Consider the following 22,044-nt stretch of genomic DNA (forward strand, 5'->3'; position numbering starts at 1 on the left):
TCTATGAGTCTGAAACCTGGTAAGCTTATAGGAGATATCAAGATGTACAAAAAAGTCTCTTGGAGCAATATCCCAAATCCAACAAGAAGTCAGCCATTTTAAATTTAAGGTGTAATTTTGGCGACATTTTCCCCTCTTTTCAGGCACCATACTTTGACGAACTCCTTCATAACGCTGCTTACAGCTTTAGTTTTCTTTTTTCTTTCTCAACAGGTGATCCAGGTGATTGATATAAGTATTTTTTTGTCTGCTTATTTTGTTGGTTTTTGTTTTTTGCCCTTTATCCCCATCCCTCTTCTCCGCTGTTTCCCCCCCCTCTTTCCTTCCCCCTTTTCTTTTCCTCATTCAAGTCTGTCCCGTACCTAGCAAGTGAATCAAATAGACCATTATGGCTAGGGGTGGTCCATTTGGTAAAGTAAATCCGTTGGGCATCTTTCTTTGCCTTTAGACAATAATTCTAATGGCAAAAGAGCCAAACGGGAAAGGCAAAAAGAAAAAAAGAAAAAAAAAAAAAGGACTGAGAGGCAAAATGTTAACTCAAAAACTCTGCTTTAACACAGGCTTGGGAAGAATACAGAACAACAACATCAAACTAAACTCGGAAATCTAAGGATATGAACTTACAAGGAAACACACAGGAACCGATGTTAATGACACAACAATAAGAACTAACTGACAGAAACGAGGAACAGGTGGGCACACAGCTGGGACTCATTAGCCTAGACAAGACAAGGGAGTAAAGCAGAATACAGTAACATGAGACAAGACCTTCAAAGTAAAACAGGAAATCCACAACACAAATTCAGGGACACAAAGAGGGCACAAGGGGAGGACACAGAATACCAAAATAAGAATATACTAGAACAGAAGACTATAGTCATACTAAACACAAAACGCTGGTCAACGACCCAGCATCATGACAATCGTTTACACAGAGTTTGAAATTGAGGAGAGAAAGCTCAGAAAACTCACGAGGGGCCTAACAGATTAGAGATAAACTCACAACACTGACAGACTTTCTATATTCTCTACCTGGCACTGGTTGCTGAATGCTGAAAGCAGCAGTAGAAACTCAACACTACAAACTTAAAGGGGCAGTTAGTACAGTGTTGCACAGAGTAAGCGTTTTTGTTTTTATTTTAAATACTAATAAACATAAAGTGACCAGTGCAGAGTGTAGTACATATTTGTATTTCAGAAACTGTAAGACAGCTTCTGTGTGGATCCTGTGAGGTGTGGTATGTGTTCAGTGGTTGTAGTTGCTGTGACTTATGGCTTGATGATAAAAACTGTTTTTAAGTCTTGTAGTCCGAGCAGACAGACTCCTGTAACGTCTGCCAGATGGTAGCAAGCAGAACAGCTGAAGTGCTGGGTGGCTGCGGTCCTTGATGATGCTGTGCGCTTTACGGAGGCACCATTCCAGATTAATGTCCTAAATGGCAGAAAGCCTCACGCCAGTGATGTGCTCTGCTGCCTTCACCACCCTCTGTATTGATTTATGGCTGCTGGCAGAGCAGCTTCCGTACCAAACTGTTATGCCTTTAGAGGCTTTTGACCAGCCTCTAAAGGCACTTCATGATGACTGATGTCAGATCAACAGTATAGTAGTCATTCAGGAGACTGACCACTGATTTTTTTTTGTGAGGTCTTTAACCTGATCAAGTTGGCAAATGTAAACATGTAAACAGATCTAACCAGTTAACATTAAAACCAGTTAACCTGTGTCGTGCTCAAATTTTTTTTATTTTATTCCCACCCCATTGCCTGGAACACCGGGCAGCTTGTTATTGACATAAAGCTGCTCAAATGTTTGACCCAGCTCTGTGACACTTTTTGTAGTGAACTGATGAAAGCTGTGTCTCAGATAGATGTTAGTCCAACACATCAGACATGACCTCTGCAGCTCTCAGTTGTTGTGCACATGAATGATTTGTGTTTCCTCTGCAGGTGAAGGTAGAAAGTGTGTGTGAGCTGATGTGAATTCAGCAGCATGGATCAGTGTGAGGACAGAGAGGAGGGAGTCCCTCCCTCTAAAACCACTCTGTGTGGGGAACATGAGAGCCAGACCAGAGCTCAGAGGTGAGATGACCATCTCTAACTGTCCATGACTCTTCTCCATGTCAAAGCTCAGCACTCACATCACTGCTCCATCATTATTCACAGGAACCAGCCTGGACCTCCACCCAGCTCTGTGTCCTTACAGAGTGACTGGTCTAAAGATCGCCCCATTGATTTTAAAGTCCAGCCTGTGTCTGCTGCAGAGAGGTGAGCTGTTAGTAACATGAACTCTTTGATTTAACCGCTTTATGTTTTTGGATATAAACTGCAGTGCAAACATGTCATTCCCTCAATCTAGTGATGTGTCGTTCACGAACGAAACGGCTCTTAGAGCCGACTCTTTAAAGTGAACGACGCAAGTTTTTTTTCCCCCTCTCTCACCCTCTCTCTCGCCCTTTTTTCCGCTTCACTTGTGCTTTGCGCTGGGCAGAGGGGGGAGGGGTGGTAGTTACACTCAGTAGCACAGGAACAGAGCCAGAGGGAAAGAGAGCCAGGGACAACAACATCACATTAGAAAGGTATAGTAATCATCCACAACTATTTTCAGTTGCGGATGATAAAGGATTCAGAAAGCTTATTCATGCAGGTCCATATGACAGAGAATATGCATCTTCTTTTTGTTTTTATATTTTAATTTATATTTAATTGTGTTGTGGTTTGCAGTGTTTTGTGTGGTTTCACTTTAAATTTGTTTAAAAAGAAAAAGCTGAAAATTTAAATAGTTAGTTTTTGTATTATATGATTTATTTATTACATTTTATGTGGAGTGAATAAATAAAGTATATTTATGATAGCCCCTAGAGACAAAGCACGTACAAACTCCGAGGCACGTACAAACTCCGAAGCACGTACAAAACACAACAGAAGTGCTCCAGGATGCTAGGGTGCAGTGTTGAGCTTTTGTTACCTACTGGCTACACAAGCCAGGAAGTATCAACGACTGGATTTGGTGTCTGGTAGTAACAGGTAAATGAACTTTTTTTTTTTTTAATTATTTGAACTCCAAAGTGCTCTTCTATAAATACACAAACAATACACATATTCTTTCAATTGTGTCATTTAAGTGATCTAGGTAGCTCTGTTTTGGAAGTTCAGTTAACGCTAGAAATGTGTTTTGGAGTTTGTACGTGCTTTTTGAAGTTTGTGCATACTTTAGAGTTTGTACGTGCTTTGTCTCTAGGGGCCACTGAATATACTTATATATACACATATATAAATAAAAACACTTTTTTTTACATTAGTAATTCGTTTTGTGCATAATTTTATATTATTTTTAATAATAAATTAATTAAAGCAACAAAACAACCCGAAGAGCCGGTTCGGAGCCGAAAGAGCTGGCTCTTTTTAGTGAGCCGAGCCGAAAGAGCCGGATCTCTAAAAAGAGCAGGAAATCCCATCACTACCTCAATCCCATTTAAACTTTGCCTTTGGTTTCTAAACAACTGAAAATCCACGTCAGCAAGCAGGAAGTGAACAGTGATGGGAATAATGGTAAGCGCGTCACTAACGGCATTACTTTTTTCAGTAACGAGTAATCTAACTAATTAGAAAATACAGCGGTTGAAGCTTTGGTCAGCCTACCGCATCTTGTATCAGTTGCATGGAAGTAGCTGTCTACGTAGGTAATGTGGACGCTACATTTTTAAGCAACTGCGCGAGCTCCCGCGCATGGCAATCACTTTCTGGCAGTTGATAATTTTTTGGCACAACACCTGGAGCTAAGGGGGCAAAACAATTGCATGAGTGCTGCTGTTTGACTGAGGAAGAATAAAGTAGTTGTGGTAAGCCAATCACATTACCACTTTAAGATGACAAAGCAACAAGGTGATATATACCAGTTTTTAAATTGTGCTGATAGGTTACGTAAAACCACAGTCATGATCAATTCAATTCAATAAAACTTTATTGATCCTGTAGGTTAACCCCGAAGGAAATTGGGTTGAGACTGCCGACCATTACCAGTGCCATCTTACCCTTCCGACCATACATAAATTACATAAACATCACATGGGGAAGACAGATCAGAGAAATATAACAATGGAAAATGCACATCATTAGGAAAAGACAAAGAGAAAAAAAAACTCCCCCCAGACTGAGCTCCAAAAGTACGGAGCCCCGGAGGGGACATGGGAGAAAAAAAAAATTAAGACGGACTTTTGCGAGATCTCGCAAAACAAACTCGGGATCTCGCAAAACAAACTCGGGATCTCGCAAAACTTTTGCGAGATATCGCAAAAGTTTTAGCCGCATTCTTCCCGTTAGCTCGAGACCTACTACAGCCGGGAGGAACACCGCTTTCCCGGCACATCGTGCCTCGACCTCCCGGTCGGCTTCGAGCCGGCGTCCGAAGAATGCGGCTAAAACTTTTGCGAGATCTCGCAAAAGTTTTGCGAGATCCCGAGTTTGTTTTGCGAGATCTCGCAAAAGTTTTGCGAGATCCCGAGTTTGTTTTGCGAGAGCTCGCAAAAGTTTTGCGAGATCCCGAGTTTGTTTTGCGAGATCCCGAGTTTGTTTTGCGAGAGCTCGCAAAAGTTTTGCGAGATCCCGAGTTTTTTTTGCGAGAGCTCGCAAAAGTTTTGCGAGATCCCGAGTTTTTTTTGCGAGAGCTCGCAAAAGTTTTGCGAGATCCCGAGTTAGTTTTGCGAGATCTCGCAAAAGTCTGTCTTAATTTTTTTTTCTCCCATGTCCCCTGCGGGGCTCCGTACAAAAGGGAGATCAGTTTGAGAACAGAAAAAAAAAAAAAAAAAAACACCTCAGCACATGATTCATCACATCTTACAACATAGAAGACATAAGCTTCCAAGGCGTTTGGAGGGGGTGAGGGGGTGAGTGTACTCTCCAAAAAATCTGTTGTTGGATGAACAAAATGTAATCATTGCACTTTTTTTCCACGTGATTTAACTAGTCCAAAACCCCATTTTTGACCATATCAATTCAATTCAATTTTATTTATATAGCGCCAAATCACAACAAAAGTCACCTCAAGGCGCTTCAATCCAACCAATATCAAACCAACACACTTGGCATTTGGTGGTTTAAAGTAATCAGACTACCTTGGATCAACGTAGTATACTTACATTGACTTGAAGTGATTTACTGAAGTATGTAAAGTCAAATTTGTTTTAACCCTTTAAAGCCGGTCTGAGCGGGCACGCTCTGTTTTGCGTAACTATTTTTAAATCCCGGTAGCTCTGCAACCACGTAAGCTAGCGCAATAAATTTTTTTGCGTATGAAACCGGAGGAGTTGTACTTGCATCTTATGCCATCAGCTTGTCCTAAGTCACAGTTTCCTTCCACATATAGCTTTGCAAAAACTGCATAAAAAGCACTTGCAGCAACAAAAACATAATATTCCAGAAACACGCTTTGCCGATCCGATCAGCTGTTCATAACACTTCCTACGTTGGAATAGACGTCAGCGCGAACTTTTGCATGTCCGCCATTACCTGCTCGAAACCGGAAGTGATGTCATTTTCGCGGAAATGTAGTTTTTTTACAATCAGAGCCTGATGAGTTTATACTGGTGTTTTTAAAAGTTATGTTTGACTTTATGACTTTCTGTGTCGTTTCTGGGATGCTTAGGACTCATATTGCACTGCTGGAAATAGTTTATTTAATGCATATGCTGCTTTTTTGCAAATTTGCAGTATAATATTTATTTTCGTTTTTCCTGCAGTATATAAAAATTGGTGTATTTCAAAAAGAAAACTATGAAGACACTCAAAATAAATTTCCTGTGGTGGGAAACTATTTTGTGCAACTTTTTTGTATTTACAGTTTTGAGGGATAAGCCTCTTAAATTTCTCTAACTAGAAATATATGTTAAAAAAGCAAAAACGATTTTCAATTTTTTTGTAGTTTATTGCACTTTTTTACAATTTATGTAATTACTATGCACTTAATGCATACATATTATTAAAATCTTGGCTATAATGGTTGTATTGATGTATAGCAACTTGAAATGCTCCCAAAAATGGCTCCACAGCATGTAAAAATATAATATAAGCTCTGGCGGACTTCTATGGTAGGTCTTAAAGGGTTAATTCATTCAACACAAGTTAAAAACTTTAGGAAAATGCAATGAAATCTTGTTGTTTGAACAACTACTTTGTTAATCAAGGCAATTACTGCTAGTCTTGCTTAATGAACCAATATGTGGGTTGATGATTTCATAGAGACAAACAACCATTTGCACTTACATTCATGGGTAATTTAGAATCACCAATTAACCGAACTCTAATTACACACTGCAAACCAGCCAGATTGTGGATTTGAAGCCAGGCCCTTCTTGCTGTGAGGCAACAGCACTAACAATCACAGCTGTCAAGCCAGGCTTAACAAAATTAGGAAAGCTATGATTACAAGGCTTGATGCAGAATTTTCTGTACATTTCTTGTCCTTGACAGGTTAAACTACAATAAATAGCGATAGCATACACGTGGTGTGGGTGTAGTTGTCTGCCTATTAAAACTCCAGCGATTTTCCTCCAGTTTGACATCTAATGTGATCTTGTGAATTTCCAGGCAACTAACCACTCTTACTAGATTGTATCATGTTATCTCAACAAGAACAAATTAAGTTGCTGAATTTCATGCAGATGCTACATGATTTAATTATGTTCACCATAGAAACATGAAATTATTTAATTCAAATTACAAGTTTGAATCTTGTACAACCACCCAATTTCATTTTTTGAATGTAGGTCCGTGCCAGTGTACATGCATATATGTGCACGCGCGTGTGTGTCTCAGATCTGAGATTGTCTCAGAACAATCTCAGATTGTCAATTGTTATGACTGATATACATTTACAGTATCTCACAAAAACATAAGTACACACTCACATATTTGTAAATATTTGCTTATATCTTTCTATTGGGACAACACTGAAGATATGACTCTTTAATACAATGTATGACTCTGAAGCTCTAATGAACTACACACCTAAGTGAGTTAAGACAGTGTCAGAAAATATTGGTGGAATCCATAGAAAATATTGGGACTTTAGGCATGTTCACTTGGAGCGTACTTACTGTTGTTGCTAGTGCTTTAGACATTAATGGCTTTGTGTTGTGTTATTTTGATAAGACGGCAAATTTAGACTTTTAAACAAGCTGTACACTACTACATTGTATCTAAGTGTCATATCTTCAGTCTATCCAAATGGAAAGATACAATAAAATATTTTAAAAAAAAGAGGTGTCATAATGCAGCTGTGTGCAGGCGGGATGAGGACCCAAACGTAAACTCACGGGAAACGCGCGATAGCCAGGGGAGTCCGGAAACCATCCTCTCTAAGTGAGTGGCTAACAACTCCTGGTATTCTGGAACTGGCAGCGCTACCCACTCTTGGCAATGATACTCCACTGTATACACTAGGTCCGCTCGAAGCTCAGCTGAGAGGTTGTGAGCTGCTGAGTCCATGTCGTGGTTGCCTTCTTCTGTCATAATGTGGCTGTGTGCAGGCAGGATGAGGACCCAAATGCAAACTCACGGGAAACGGGACTGAACTCAAAATACAGCTTTATTGCTGACAGAAGTTAAAGGCGATACAAAATAATATGAAACTTAACTCGGAAGTTCTAACGAAACTGACTCACGAGGAAATACACGGAGGGGCACACAGTCATGAGGGAGAATTGAGGGAGACGCGGACATAAATACACAGAGGGTTGACGAGGAGAGTGGGCGCACACGGGGAACACTGCTGACACAGATAATTGTAACGAGACAGGGCAGGAGCAAACACAACATGACGCATACTGGAATAAAACACAAGGAAGGGAAATGAGGGCTCACAGATACACAGAGGGGCACACAGGGGGTAAAGTCACAAGGGGAAATCATATAAGGAACATCTTAACAGGACAACCCAGGAACCATGGCCTAAATAAAAAAAACAAAATACACAAAAACTAAGAATGCTGGGTCAACTTGACCCAGGATCATGACATCACCCCCCCCCCCTCCCCCCGAAACCAAACGAAACACAAGGAGCATTAAACCAAAACAGAAAATTCTGAAGTCCAGGGAGGCAATGTCCAAAGAGGTCAGAAAGTCGACCCGGGGGGGGGGGGCACAGCACAAAAGTACACAGTTCACAACTTGGTGGGCACAGGACCAGACGAGGCAGGACCAGACGGTGGTGTCTTGGACCATCCAACGGAGGCAGGCTGCTGAACGGGCCCCTCGGATCCTCCAGCTGAGATGAGGAAGTGCTGACTGGGCTGACCAGAGCGGCCAGCGGAGATGAGGGATGGCTGGAGTGGTTCTCCTGAACAGCCAGCGGAGACGAGGGATGGCTGGAGCGGTTCTCCTGAACCCCTCAGCAGAGACGAGGGATGGCTGGAGCGGTTCTCCTGAACCCCCAGCGAGAACAGATGCAGAGCCAGCACGTGCGGAGACCTCTGGCACAGCGGACGCTAACTGTAGCTGCACAGGGCATGTAGCCGGCTTGGGATGCAACAGCTGGGGCTGTGCAGGGCAAACAGTCTGTCCAGGCTTTGTCAGCACAGCTTTGTGAGTTTCAAAAAGGCTGCCAGTAGAGGATGGCAGTGACTGAACAGGTTACTGAGCTACTAACTGAGCTGGTGACTGAGCTAAAAACTGAACTAGAGACTGAGCGGGAGGCTCTGCCAGGCTGGAGACAGAAGCATGGACCAGCTGGACCTCAGCCACCCTCACCCGAGGACCTGATACGGGTGCAAGGGAAAGCTGGGCCCGAGCTCCCCTGGGAACAGGAACTGGAGGTGGAGAGCAAAGCACAGGAACAGTAACTGACACAGGGAAAACCAAATTAGTGGAGCCAAACACAGTTCAATTCAATTCAATTTTATTTATATAGCGCCAAATCACAACAAAAGTCGCCTCAAGGCGCTTCATAGATACAAAGGAAAACCCAACAATCATATGACCCCCTATGAGCAAGCACTTTGGCGACAGTGGGAAGGAAAAACTCCCTTTTAACAGGAAGAAACCTCCGGCAGAACCAGGCTCAGGGAGGGGCGGCCATCTGCTGCGACCGGTTGGGGTAAGAGAAGGAAGATGTCACAGAGTGCCGAGGCAGGCCGTGTGTGGATTAGTAACGGACCCAAGATGCAGACTGCGTAGTAGTGAGTGAGCTTTATTTACAAAACGGGTGAAGTTCAACACAAAAGAAAGGGTGGCGAGAAGCAGAACTGAAAACACTCTAAACTGGGAAAACTAGAACTTAACACAAAACCAGAACACGAATGAGGGTACCTTGCAGGGAGATCAACGCGGGGAGAATGCACAGGAAAAAACACAGACGAACCAGCAACGAGGACGAGGCAACACACACTATAAATACACACGCCAGGAATCAGGGGATGGGAAGCAGGAGGGGAACACACCTGGAAGACATCACAACTGACGAGGCAGGGGAAACGTAAACAGAACACACTGACATAAGACTGAGACCTTCAAAGTAAAACAGGAAACACACACATAATGACACAGACTCAGAGACGTGGACTAAACACAGAGACCTACTACACTAAGGGAATGCACAAGCAGGGAAGACACCAAACAGAGGGAACACCACTAAACCCTAGAAAATACAAAACTATCAAAAGTAAAAGTACATAACCAAAAACACTGGGTCACCGACCCAGGACCATGACAGTACCCCCCCTCAAGGGCTGGCTCCAGACAGCCCAGCACAAGAAAACCACAAAACATCCAAAAAACAAAAAACGACCCACCCAGGGCGGCCGGTGGGGGCCCAGGAAGGAGGGCTCGAAGCAAAATAACACCGGAGCACAAGAAAGTCCCAAAACAAAACATGAGTCCAAAAAAGAACAACTCGGGGAGCCAGCCCGAAGGCCGACAGCACAGGAGTCCGAACAGTTCAGGGGGCCGGCTGTGTGGAAGGCAGCGGCGGCGACGCGGAAACAGTTCGGGGGGGCGGCCGTGCGGACGGCAACGGTGGCGACGTGGAAACAGTTCGGGGGGCCGACCGTGCGGACGGCAGTGGTGGTGACTCAGGCGAAGGGAGTCTGGAGGCCGGCCGCGTGGAAGGCAGCGGCGTCGTCGTCGTTGGTGAAGGAGATGACGGAGCTGGTCCGGAGGCCGACCGTGCGGAAGGCAGCGGTGGCGACTCAGGCGAAGGGAGTCTGGAGGCAGGACCAGGCGACGCTGAAGGCGAAGACATGGAGACTGGACCAGGCGACGCTGAAGGCGAAGACACGGAGGCTGCAGCTGGCGAGGCAAAGGCTGAAGTAGAGGCTGCAGCTGGCGAGGCAAAGGCTGAAGCAGAAGCGGAGGCTTCTGCTTCTGCAGAAGCAGCTGGCGAGGATGATGAGGCTGCAGCTGGCGAGGATGATGGGGCTGCAGCTGGCGAGGATGATGAGGCTGCAGCTGGCGAGGATGAAGACTCTGAATCTGGGCCAGACGAGGATGAAGACTCGGAGGCTGGACCAGACGCGGATGAAGACTCGGAGGCTGGACGAGACGTGGATGAAGACTCGGAAGCTGGACCAGACGAGGATGAAGACTCGGAGGCTGGACGAGACGCGGATGAAGACTCGGAGGCTGGACCAGACGAGGATGAAGACTTGGAGGCTGGACCAGACGAGGATGACGGCGCTGCAGGCGGCGGCGTGGAAGCCGGAGACGGTGGCGCTGCAGGCGGCGGCGTGGAAGCCGCAGGTAGAGGTGCAGCAGGCTGGACGGATCCCTCGGACCCTCCAGCATCGACAGGAGACAAAGGCCGGAACGGTCCCTCGGACCCTCCAGCGGAGACACGAGACAAAGGCCGGAGCGGTCCCTCGGACCCTCCAGCGGAGACACGAGACAAAGGCCGGAGCGGTCCCTCGGACCCTCCAGCGGAGACAGGAGACGAAGGCCGGAGCAGTCCCACGGACCCTCCAGCGGAGACAGGAGACGAAGGCCGGAGCAGTCCCACGGACCCTCCAGCGGAGACTATCAGAAAACCAGCAGGCACAGAGTCCTCTGGCAGACACAAAGGCAAAGGGCGCTGTGCTGAGCACTGGCTCCGCCCAGACAGTGCTGACACGGAGTAGTTCTCTGAGGGCTGCTTAATCTTCAGGGGTCCAGAAACAGCTGGGGACTGAATCCTAGCTTCTGGAGAGGCCCCGGAGTGCATAACGGTGCCTGAAGCAGCTAAAGTGCGAGAAACTCCCTGATTGGAACTTATACTTTCTCCCTGCATAGAGTGAGGCACTGGAGCTACAGGTAGCGGGGGCACTGGAGCGTGAACTACGGGTAGCGGGGGCACTGGAGCGTGAACTACGGGTGACACTGGAGACGCTGGAGCGTGAACTACGGGTGACGCTGGAGACGCTGGAGCGTGAACTACGGGTGACACTGGAGGCTGAACTGAAAGTGGAGGCACTGCAGGCTGAACTGAAAGTGGAGGCACTGCAGGCTGAACTGAAAGTGGAGGCACTGGAGGCTGAACTGAAAGTGGAGGCACTGGAGGCTGAACTGAAAGTGACAGTGGAGGCACTGGAGACTGAACTGAAAGTGACACTGGAGGCTGCACTGAAAGTGACACTGGAGGCACTGGAGACTGCACTGAAAGTGACACTGGAGGCACTGGTGACAAAGCTGAAGGTGGCTGCTGGGCAGCTAACTGGGCCGAGAGTGGCTGCTGGGCAGCTAACTGAGCCGAGAGTGGCTGCTGGGCAGCTAACTGAGCCGAGAGTGGCTGCTGGGTGGCTAACTGAGCTGAAGGTGGCTGCTGCTGATCAGCTAACTGAGCTGAAGATGGCTGCTGCTGATCAGCTAATAAGCTATTGACATTACTATCTGCCACGCAAAACATAGCCCCAGAAAAACCAGTTCCACAGTCCAACACAGAAAAAGAGTCCTCACTCACCACAGCCGGCGATTTAGAAGTCCGAACGTCCGGCTGTGGGGTGGCGCGCCGGCGGCGCAATCGCCGTTTCTTCCCCGCAGACGGCTCCGACGGGCCGGGCAGCGAGGTAGTAGTGGCGGAGAGAAGGTGTGGTGTGAGGTGGAGAAAGGCCTGCATGGTTGGGGGAAGCAATTCCAATAGCTATGGCAGGCCGGAAAAGAGCCGTTGTAGCCGATTTTCCACTGCGCTGCGAAACTATTCCGGGGGGTGTTCCAGCCACAGGCTGATAAGATTCTCCACAGTAAAAAGAATGTCGTCCTTTAGCTCCTCAGAAGGGTTGCAAACTGCTGGGTCCATAGTGGCTGGTTTGTACTGTCACGGGGTGCCGAGGCAGGCCGTGTGTGGATTAGTAATGGACCCAAGATGCAGACTGTGTAGTAGTGAGTGAGCTTTAACATCTCTAACATTAGAGATGTTGCGCAAATGGAAGAAAGCAGTCTTACATATTTGTTTAATATGTGCGTTGAAGGACATGTCCTGGTCAAAAATGACTCCAAGGTTCCTCACAGCGTTACTGGAGGCCAAGGTAATGCCATCCAGAGTAAGAATCTGCTTAGATACCATATTTCTAAGATTTTCAGGGCCGAGTACAATAACCTCAGTTTGATCTGAATTAAGAAGCAGAAAGTTAGCGGCCATCCAGGTCTTTATATCTTTAAGACATTCCTGCAGTTTAACTCATTGGTGTGTGTTATCTGGCTTCATGGACAGATAGAGCTGGGTGGCATCTGCATAGCAGTGAAAATTTATGCTCTGTCTTCTAATGATGCTGCCTAGGGGAAGCATGTATAATGTAAACCGAATTGGTCCTAGCACTGAACTCTGTGGAACTCCATAATTAACCTCAGTGTGTGAAGAGGACTCTCCATTTACATGCACAAATGGGAGTCTATTAGATAGATATGATACAAACCACTGCAGCACAGTACCTGTAATACCTACAGCATGTTCTAATCGCTCTAATAGGATATTATGGTCGACAGTATCGAACGCTGCACTGAGGTCTAGCAGGACAAGCACAGAGATGAGTCCACTGTCAGAGGCCATAAGAAGATCATTTGTAACCTTCACTAAAGCTGTTTCTGTGCTGTGATGAGCTCTGAAACCTGACTGAAACTCTTCAATAAGCCATTCCTCTGCAGATGATCTGTTAGCTGTTTGACAACTACTCTTTCAAGGATGTTTGATATAAAGGAAGGTTGGAGATTGGCCTATAATTAGCTAAGACTGCTGGGTCTAGAGATGCTTTTTGAGTAAAGGTTTAACTACAACCAGCTTGAAGGCCTGTGGTACATAGCTGATTATTAGAGATAGGTTGATCATATTTAAGATCGAAGCATTAATTAATGGCAGGACTTCTTTGAGCAGTTTTGTAGGAATGGGGTCTAAAAGACACGTTGATGGTTTGGAGGAAGTAATTATTGAAGTTAACTCAGAAAGATCAATTGGAGAAAAAGAGTCTAACTGTAGAAAATATTACATCTGTGGGATGATTATTGGTAATTTTTTCTCTAATGATAAAAACTTTATTTGTGAAGAAGTTCATGAAGTCATTACTAGTTAACGTTAAAGGGATGGTTGGCTCAAAAGAGCTCTGACTTTTTGTCAGCCTGGCTACAGTGCTGAAGAGAAACCTGTGGTTGTTCTTATTTTTTTCAATCAGTGACGAATAGTAAGATGTTCTGGCTTTGCGGAGGGCTTTCTTATAAAGCAACAAACTATTTCTCCAGGCTAAATGATGATCCTCTAAATTTGTGACACGCCATTTCCTCTCCAGCTTACGAGTCATCTGCTTTAGGCTACGTGTTTGAGAATTATACCACGGAGTCAGGTACTTCTGATTACAGACCTTAGTTTTCACAGGAGCTACAGTATCCAGAGTCGTACGTAGTGAGGAGGTGAAATTATTAACAAGATGATCGACCTCTGTTGGAGTAACGTTCAGACAGCTGCTCTGCTCTATGTTGGTACAGGGCATTGAAGATGATAACAGTGGGTGGATTATATTCTTAAACTTAGTTACAGCGCTTTCAGAAAGACATCTACTTTGATAAAATCTACTCTCCACCGCTGTGTAATCAATTATTGTAAATGTAAATGTTATCAGGAAATGATCAGACAGGAGAGGGTTTTCAGGAAACACTGTTAAATGTTCAGTTTCTATGCCATATGTTAAAACAAGATCTAGAGTGTGATTAAAGTGGTGGGTGGGTTCTTTTACATTTTGAGAGAAGCCAATTGAGTCTAATAACAGACTAAATGCCATGTTGAGGCTGTCATTTTTAGCATCTACATGGATGTTAAAATCACCCACAATAATTATTTTATCTGAGCTGAGCACTAAATCAGATAAAAAAGTCTGAGAAATCAGACAGAAACTCTGTGTAAGGCCCAGGTGGACGATAGATGGTAACAAGTAAGACTGGTTTCTGAGTTTTACAGCTGGGGTGGACAAGGCTAAACATCAGGCTTTCAAATGAATTAAAAGTCTGTCTGGGTCTTTGGTTGATTAATAGGCTGGTGTGAAAAATTGCTGCCACACCGCCCCCTCGGCCTGTGCTTCGAGGTTTCTGGTAGTTATAATGACTCGGGGGTGTTGATTCATTTAAACTAACATAATCATCCTGCTGCAACCAGGTTTCTGTAAGGCAGAGTAAATCGATTTGTTGATCAATTATTAAGTCATGTACTAACAGAGACTTGGAGGAGAGACCTAATAATTAATAATCCACATTTCACTGTTTTAGTCTTTGGTTCAGATGTGGATACTGTATTGTTCTTTCTTTGTGAGTTTTTATTTTTAAGTTGTTTATTTCTGGTTTTTAGTTTGTTTGTTTTTTCTTTTTTTAAAACTGAAATAAGGCCTGATAACTTTTACTTCCTGATTCCTTTCGCAACAAATCAACAAGATCCAGTTTTATTTTTAGGTTAATGAGATTTTGAATCAATTGTCTCCTCTCAACCTGATACCACTGACACTGCAATATGACATGTTCTATAGTTTCCTCTACCCCACACTAATCACATTTCCCGGTACTATGTTTCCCTATCATGAATAATGTATTATTCAAGCCAGTATGTCCAAATCTCAGTCTGGATATGTTCACCTCCTCCCTCCTAATCTGTCCTGCGTTTCTCATTCCTCCCACCCTCCTTTGAATTTTATGCCACACAGAACTGAGGGAGACGCGGACATAAATACACAGAGGGTTAACGAGGGGAGTGGGTGCACACGGGGAACACAGCTGACAAAGATAATCATAACGAGACAGGACAGGAGTAAATACAACATGACGCATGCTGACGGGAGACTGTTAAAGTAAACAGGAAGGACACAAAGGCGCAGACAGGAGGAGAGAGAGAGCACGGGGAGAGCACAGACATAACGGGCTGGGAAAACATGGAATAAAACACGAGGGAAACGAGAGCTCACAGATACACAGAGGGGCACAGAGGGCATAAAGTCACAAGGGGAAATCAAATAAGGAACATCTTAACAGGACAACCCAGGAACCATGGCCTAAATAAAAAACAAAATACAAAAATACACAAAAACTAAGAATGCTGGGTCAACATGACCCAGGATCATAACAAGAGGTTCATGAGGGATGTACTAACCTTTGTATGATACTGCATTTGTCTTTTTTAAAAGACCTGCCTTATTTAGCTCCAGCATAAAAATTGGAATATTTCCATGAACCAGAATTATCCCATTATTAATTTTACTGAAAAGATTTTGTCAGGAATACTTCATCAGTTCTCTTTTGCCCAGTGGTCTGGAATCTCATTTTAAGTCTCCATCAGTTTGTTTATTTTGGTAACCTGTTGTCACGTGTGTTTGGTATTTAGTTTACTTTTCTGATTTCTCACGAGTAGTTTCAACAATGTTGCACTGCTGTTTTTCTCATTAGTGCTTCTAACCATAAACATCAAAATAAACTAAAACTCAAAATGCTGGGTCAAAAGACCCAGGATCATGACACCCTTCCCTTATCTTTTCTGCTTGGCTTTCTCATGTCTCTGTCTAGTCTTGTCTACTTCTCTCCCTTTACCCTGGAAGAGTCTCACAGTCTGTTCTCTAAAACGTAAAAGAGGAATTATGGATTTGATCAACTGGTCCCTGAATGCAATTGACACCCTCTTCTCGACGAGACGCCTGGGTTCGGGAGGGCCCATTGAAGACATCTACCTTTTCGGAACCATGATAACAGGGTTCTCGCTGATCGGTGCTGGCTTGTTCCTGGCTTATCGAAAAAGAAAGAAAGTCCCATTTTGCTGCAGGGCAACTTGCATGTGACAAATAAAGGCTTTCTTGACTTAACTTGACTTGAATTTGAATTTTTCGTAGATGAGATTATGAACTGTACATATATTTTAGAAATAAAATATCAGAGGCAGTAATATCTTTGTATGCAAGCTCTTTTCCCGTATCTCTTTGGATATTAACCTTATCTTTGAATTCAGTTTGGCGATACTGTATATTTAAAGTACCAAAACTAGAAATGTGACATATGTCATCTGAATACTAAATGGTCCTGAAATGTACGCACTAGATATAAAAAAATCCCCAACAAAAAACATCATTACTGCAATGCTTAATTAGAAATCCCAAAATGCATGTTTGATGTCATACTGTACAATATCTGAAAAGCACATGCACTCCTTAACTTGTCAACAAAACTGTTCAAATGTCTCTGGATGGGAGGAGATCTAACAACGCAAGAATTCCAGCAACACATAAAGGGAAGATCAACCACTTTTTTGACTGACCAACCCATTTTGGCTTGTGGCCTTCAACAGGGTCATAGTAACACAAAGTAGAAGTGTGCTTAAATAAAAGACAGGACAAAGAAAATAAATTCAAATTAACAATCACATCTTCATAGATAAACCAGCTGACATATAACAGGTTGGTTAATAGGTTAATTGGTTAAGTCACGCCCAAGTAAATACTGGACTAGACCATTAATCATAAAGACGTCTTTATCATTAATGGTCTAGTCCAGTATTTACTTGATTATTACTATTTACTGTTCTGTTTAAGTAAGATATCTGCCGTGACATTGCAGACATACAAGAAACACTGAAATCTGTGTTTTTTCTATCTTTGATTGCCGAGGTTCTCTATAACCATAGTCTTTGATGGTACTGAATCTTTAGCTGTTCATATTTTCTAATAGCCATTTTTGTTAAGAGTGTTTTTTACAAAACCAAAAATCACTGTTTAGCTTTTGTTTTCAGGGTTTCAGGATTGTAGATGCATGCTGTTTATGTTCAGATGACAAAATAATATTACAATAACATGAGAATGTTAATATAAGAGAACTGACATTATGTCTTTGTGTCAGATACGCTACAGAGCTCAAGGCATTATCAAGTGGAAGTGGGAGGGGTTTTTTTTAATTTCTTTTGTTCTTTTCTTTCTTTCTTTCCTTCTTTTTAGGACCAGCAGGTTGCATTTTAGGTTGTAATGTTTCTTATGAGCTTCTTCAAAATCATCCCTGACATCATCCAAGTCCATAAAAACCATACTAAAAATGAACCATATTTTCACAATCTGAGAGTTTAAAACTTGACAAACCTGATTCAGATTAAGTTATTTGGGTAGAAAACTACTGGATCTTTATCCTGTGCTTGAACTAATTCTTGATGATTCCTTCACAGAGTGGACCAGCAGAGCTTAGAGGTTCCCAGTGGTCAGTCTGCTCAACAGCATCAAACACACCTGGACTCCATTTTTATGGTCTGTACATGTACAACAACTTCTTTTACATCTGTTCTGTTCATAGTCATCTCCATGCTGGGTTCTGGCTCAGAAGGTAGAGCGAGCTTTCCTTTAAACAACATGTGTTTAGAATTGTGCCTCCACTAAACTGCAAAAACATCAGCAAATATTACATTTTGAACATTAACATCAGCGCATTTTAGAAAAAAAGCAAATGGCACATTTTGGCAGGTGGGCAGGCCACAAATAATAAAAGGATAAAACAACATTTTATTCAGAAACGCCTTTTAAGACAATCAAGTAAACCTGATAAGCAATTAAATAACAAAATCACTGTAGGAGTAACAACACTTGGAAGTAGGGCTGTTCGATATAACGATAAATATATCGGATGATGATATAAAAAAAAGTCTGTCATTTCCTATTACGCTATCGTTTGTTTCGTGATGTTGTAAAATAAACTGTTTACAGCAATATTTTTTCATTGTTTTCATGGTCACTGTAGTGGCTATATTTGTCACGGCTAGCGAAGCAGACTCAGGCGCAGACCACAAACTCCTTCAAACAAGAGTGAATTTATTTACAGTGCTCTCCACAGTGAAATATATATACAAAGGTGTTTGGGGAAAAGGGGCCAGGGTTCCAGGGTCCAGGAGTGAAAGGGGCAGGAGTCCAGGGAGGGAAGATTTCCACATGGCTTCCTTAAACACAAACAGCTCCTCTTCTCTCCACCACCACTCTGGCTCACGCTCAGTCACCATGCACAGGGAACAGTTGCAGGGGGAATCTACACACATACAGATAATCAGTCAGTCTCCAGGTTCGGGCGTACTCACGAGTTAAACTTGCAGGTTGCTGGACGACTGACGCTGATGGCTCAACGATCCAGCGACAAGTAGAGCAGGTCGGCCATCTTAAGTAGCACTCTAATTCATAATCAGCGGCAAGTGTGCTGATCATCCCTAGGTGCGTGAGCCCGCAGTGAGCTCTGTCCTGGCAGGAGAAAGAGAGACGGGAGAGAGTGAGCGAGAAAGAGAGAGCAGAGGCGAGAGAGGGAGAAAAAACAAAACAAGGCGTCTGACTGATGTCAGCTGGTGAGGTGCGGGGACCATGACAATATTAATTTCTCTTTTCAAGTTCTCTATTTCTCTTATATTTAATATAATAAGAGAGGTCTCTTGCGGGACCACGGCCCTGTTCGGGGACACTCCCATAGGGCTTAAATATGGGACTCTCCAACAATTGCTTGTAGAAGTGAAGAAGCATCTTGGATGAAACATCTTTAAGATGCTTTTCTTTCCAAGCTCCTTAGACTACGATGACCTGGATGACTGAGAATCTTTCGACATATATTTTTGGGTAGTAGTGTAGTGAATACTCCATAAAATGAATGTGTTTTAAGGCTACTTTTAATGTAGGGAGAGAACTAATGTTGTGAATGTGGTTTGGGATAAAGTTCCAGTGGACACTCGGCTAAAAGCACTGGAGGGTAATATGAGCAGATAGGAAAATAACAGGAGCAGAGATGAGGATCTCAGAGTACTATAAGGAGTGGTAATATACAGAAGATCAGATACGGAGGCGTGAGTTTATGGAGAGACGTTGAAGAAGAAGCAGAATCTACAATCAGAGTGATATTTCACAGGAAGCCAGTGAAGTGGTTGAAGGGCAGTCATGGGTTCTATTAATGACATAAGCAGCTTAATATTACACTGACTGAAATTCTATGGAGACATTTGTATGGTAATCTATAAAAGATAAATTATGATCATCCATATGGACTATACAACCAGAGCTTGTACAAAAATAGTATTAGTGTAAGCTGTAGGGAATGATAACTAATATTATTTAGCTGGAAATACTATGACCAAGTAATAATATTGATAAGTAATGTTAAGGTTCAAAAATTGAGGAGGAGAGTACAAACAACCATTGGTCCAGAACTTGGTCAAACAATTGATTTTAATGAAATACATGCGTGGGAAGACCAGCGCCTGTTCGCAGACAGGGCTGATCTCCGACTACTCAAAACAAACAGATTTTTTATACCATCAGGGTTTGAATTTACTGACGCCCCCTCATGCGTCACAGATACACTTCATACATACAGGGAGTGCAGAATTATTAGGCAAATGAGTATTTTGTCCACTTCATCCTCTTCACGCATGTTGTCTTACTCCAAGCTGTATAGGCTTGAAAGCCTACTACCAATTAAGCATATTAGGTGATGTGCATCTCTGTAATGAGAAGGGGTGTGGTCTAATGACATCAACACCCTATATCAGGTGTGCATAATTATTAGGCAACGTCCTTTCCTTTGGCAAAATGGGTCAAAAGAAGGACTTGACAGGCTCAGAAAAGTCAAAAATAGTGAGATATCTTGCAGAGGGATGCAGCAGTCTCAAAATTGCAAAGCTTCTGAAGCGTGATCATCGAACAATCAAGCATTTCATTCAAAATAGTCAACAGGGTCGCAAGAAGCGTGTGGAAAAACCAAGGCGCAAAATAACTGCCCATGAACTGAGAAAAGTCAAGCGTGCAGCTGCCAAGATGCCACTTGCCACCAGTTTGGCCATATTTCAGAGCTGCAACATCACTGGAGTGCCCAAAAGCACAAGGTGTGCAATACTCAGAGACATGGCCAAGGTAAGAAAGGCTGAAAGACGACCACCACTGAACAAGACACACAAGCTGAAACTGGGCCAAGAAATATCTCAAGACTGATTTTTCTAAGGTTTTATGGACTGATGAAATGAGAGTGAGTCTTGATGGGCCAGATGGATGGGCCCGTGGCTGGATTGGTAAAGGGCAGAGAGCTCCAGTCCGACTCAGACGCCAGCAAGGTGGAGGTGGAGTACTGGTTTGGGCTGGTATCATCAAAGATGAGCTTGTGGGGCCTTTTCGGGTTGAGGATGGAGTCAAGCTCAACTCCCAGTCCTACTGCCAGTTTCTGGAAGACACCTTCTTCAAGCAGTGGTACAGGAAGAAGTCTGCATCCTTCAAGAAAAACATGATTTTCATGCAGGACAATGCTCCATCACACGCGTCCAAGTACTCCACAGCGTGGCTGGCAAGAAAGGGTATAAAAGAAGAAAAACTAATGACATGGCCTCCTTCTTCACCTGATCTGAACCCCATTGAGAACCTGTGGTCCATCATCAAATGTGAGATTTACAAGGAGGGAAAACAGTACACCTCTCTGAACAGTGTCTGGGAGGCTGTGGTTGCTGCTGCACGCAATGTTGATGGTGAACAGATCAAAACACTGACAGAATCCATGGATGGCAGGCTTTTGAGTGTCCTTGCAAAGAAAGGTGGCTATATTGGTCGCTGATTTGTTTTTGTTTTGTTTTTGAATGTCAGAAATGTATACTTGTGAAAGTGGAGATGTTATATTGGTTTCACTGGTAAAAATAAATAATTGAAATGGGTATATATTTGTTTTTTGTTGAGTTGCCTAATAATTATGCACAGCAATAGTCACCTGCACACACAGATATCCCCCTAAAATAGCTAAAACTAAAAACAAACTAAAAACTACTTCCAAAAACATTCAGCTTTGATATTAATGAGTTTTTTGGGTTCATTGAGAACATGGTTGTTGTTCAATAATAAAATTATTCCTCAAAAATACAACTTGCCTAATAATTCTGCACTCCCTGTAGGTCACATCAAAACCACAATGACTTTTAACACAGTTTAAAAAGAACATTGTCTCCTGTCAACCTTTTGACTTCCAGTTCTCGTCACAAGACACTCATCCTGCAAGACACTGTTCCTCTTTTTGCAGAGATAACAAGAAACTGTTCCTCTTTTAGCAGAGACAATTTCACAGTTACAAGCAGACATGGCTAACCTCTCACCTATAAATGAGTCTAACTAACTAATGTGTGTGTATATGTCGTCCTCAAATGCTCTCTCATCTCACCCGTTGCACTTCTGACCTTTCACCAGAACAGAGGCTCATCCTTATGTGTAACAACCTAACTGAAACTATATGTACTATGTTGAATAAATGTTATAATCAAGAACCTCTACTAACAGCTTAATAAAAGATATAAATGAAATAAAAGATAACAATGAACAACCTGGTTATTCAAATAGCCTCGTCTAACCAGCTCCTCAGAATAACCTGCACTTAGACTCTGCTCTCGGTTTCAGTTCTGCAAAAGCACGCTCTGCAACCCTGCGATTTCCTGTCTGCCTCCCACTTAGTCTTTCTGAAAGACACACACTGTTTAAACATCTGAATGCAATATCAATACTGTAGATTATATTATTAATGCAATGGTAATGATGATTATTAACAATAGCAGTAAAATAATTTCCCTGATCTCCACAGTAATTAAATGTTTAAAAA

General features: G+C 43.2%; 1 protein-coding gene across 1 annotated transcript in view; it reads left to right on the forward strand.

Annotated features, from left to right (window-relative positions):
• LOC146371298 (protein NLRC3-like) overlaps nucleotides 1–22,044 on the forward strand; it is an 85,619-nt gene that overhangs the window by 17,308 nt on the left and 46,267 nt on the right. The window contains exons 2-4 of the mRNA XM_084907810.1: nucleotides 1,948–2,079; nucleotides 2,164–2,265; nucleotides 17,624–17,702. Coding sequence (XP_084763936.1) covers nucleotides 1,991–2,079; nucleotides 2,164–2,265; nucleotides 17,624–17,702 — 270 coding nt within the window. The 5' untranslated portion in view covers nucleotides 1,948–1,990. The remainder of the gene's footprint in view (nucleotides 1–1,947; nucleotides 2,080–2,163; nucleotides 2,266–17,623; nucleotides 17,703–22,044) is intronic.

Source organism: Perissodus microlepis, chromosome 16 (genome assembly GCF_051167445.1).
Source record: "Perissodus microlepis isolate ML-2025 ecotype Zambia chromosome 16, ASM5116744v1, whole genome shotgun sequence".
NCBI classification, from domain to species: Eukaryota; Metazoa; Chordata; class Actinopteri; order Cichliformes; family Cichlidae; genus Perissodus; species Perissodus microlepis.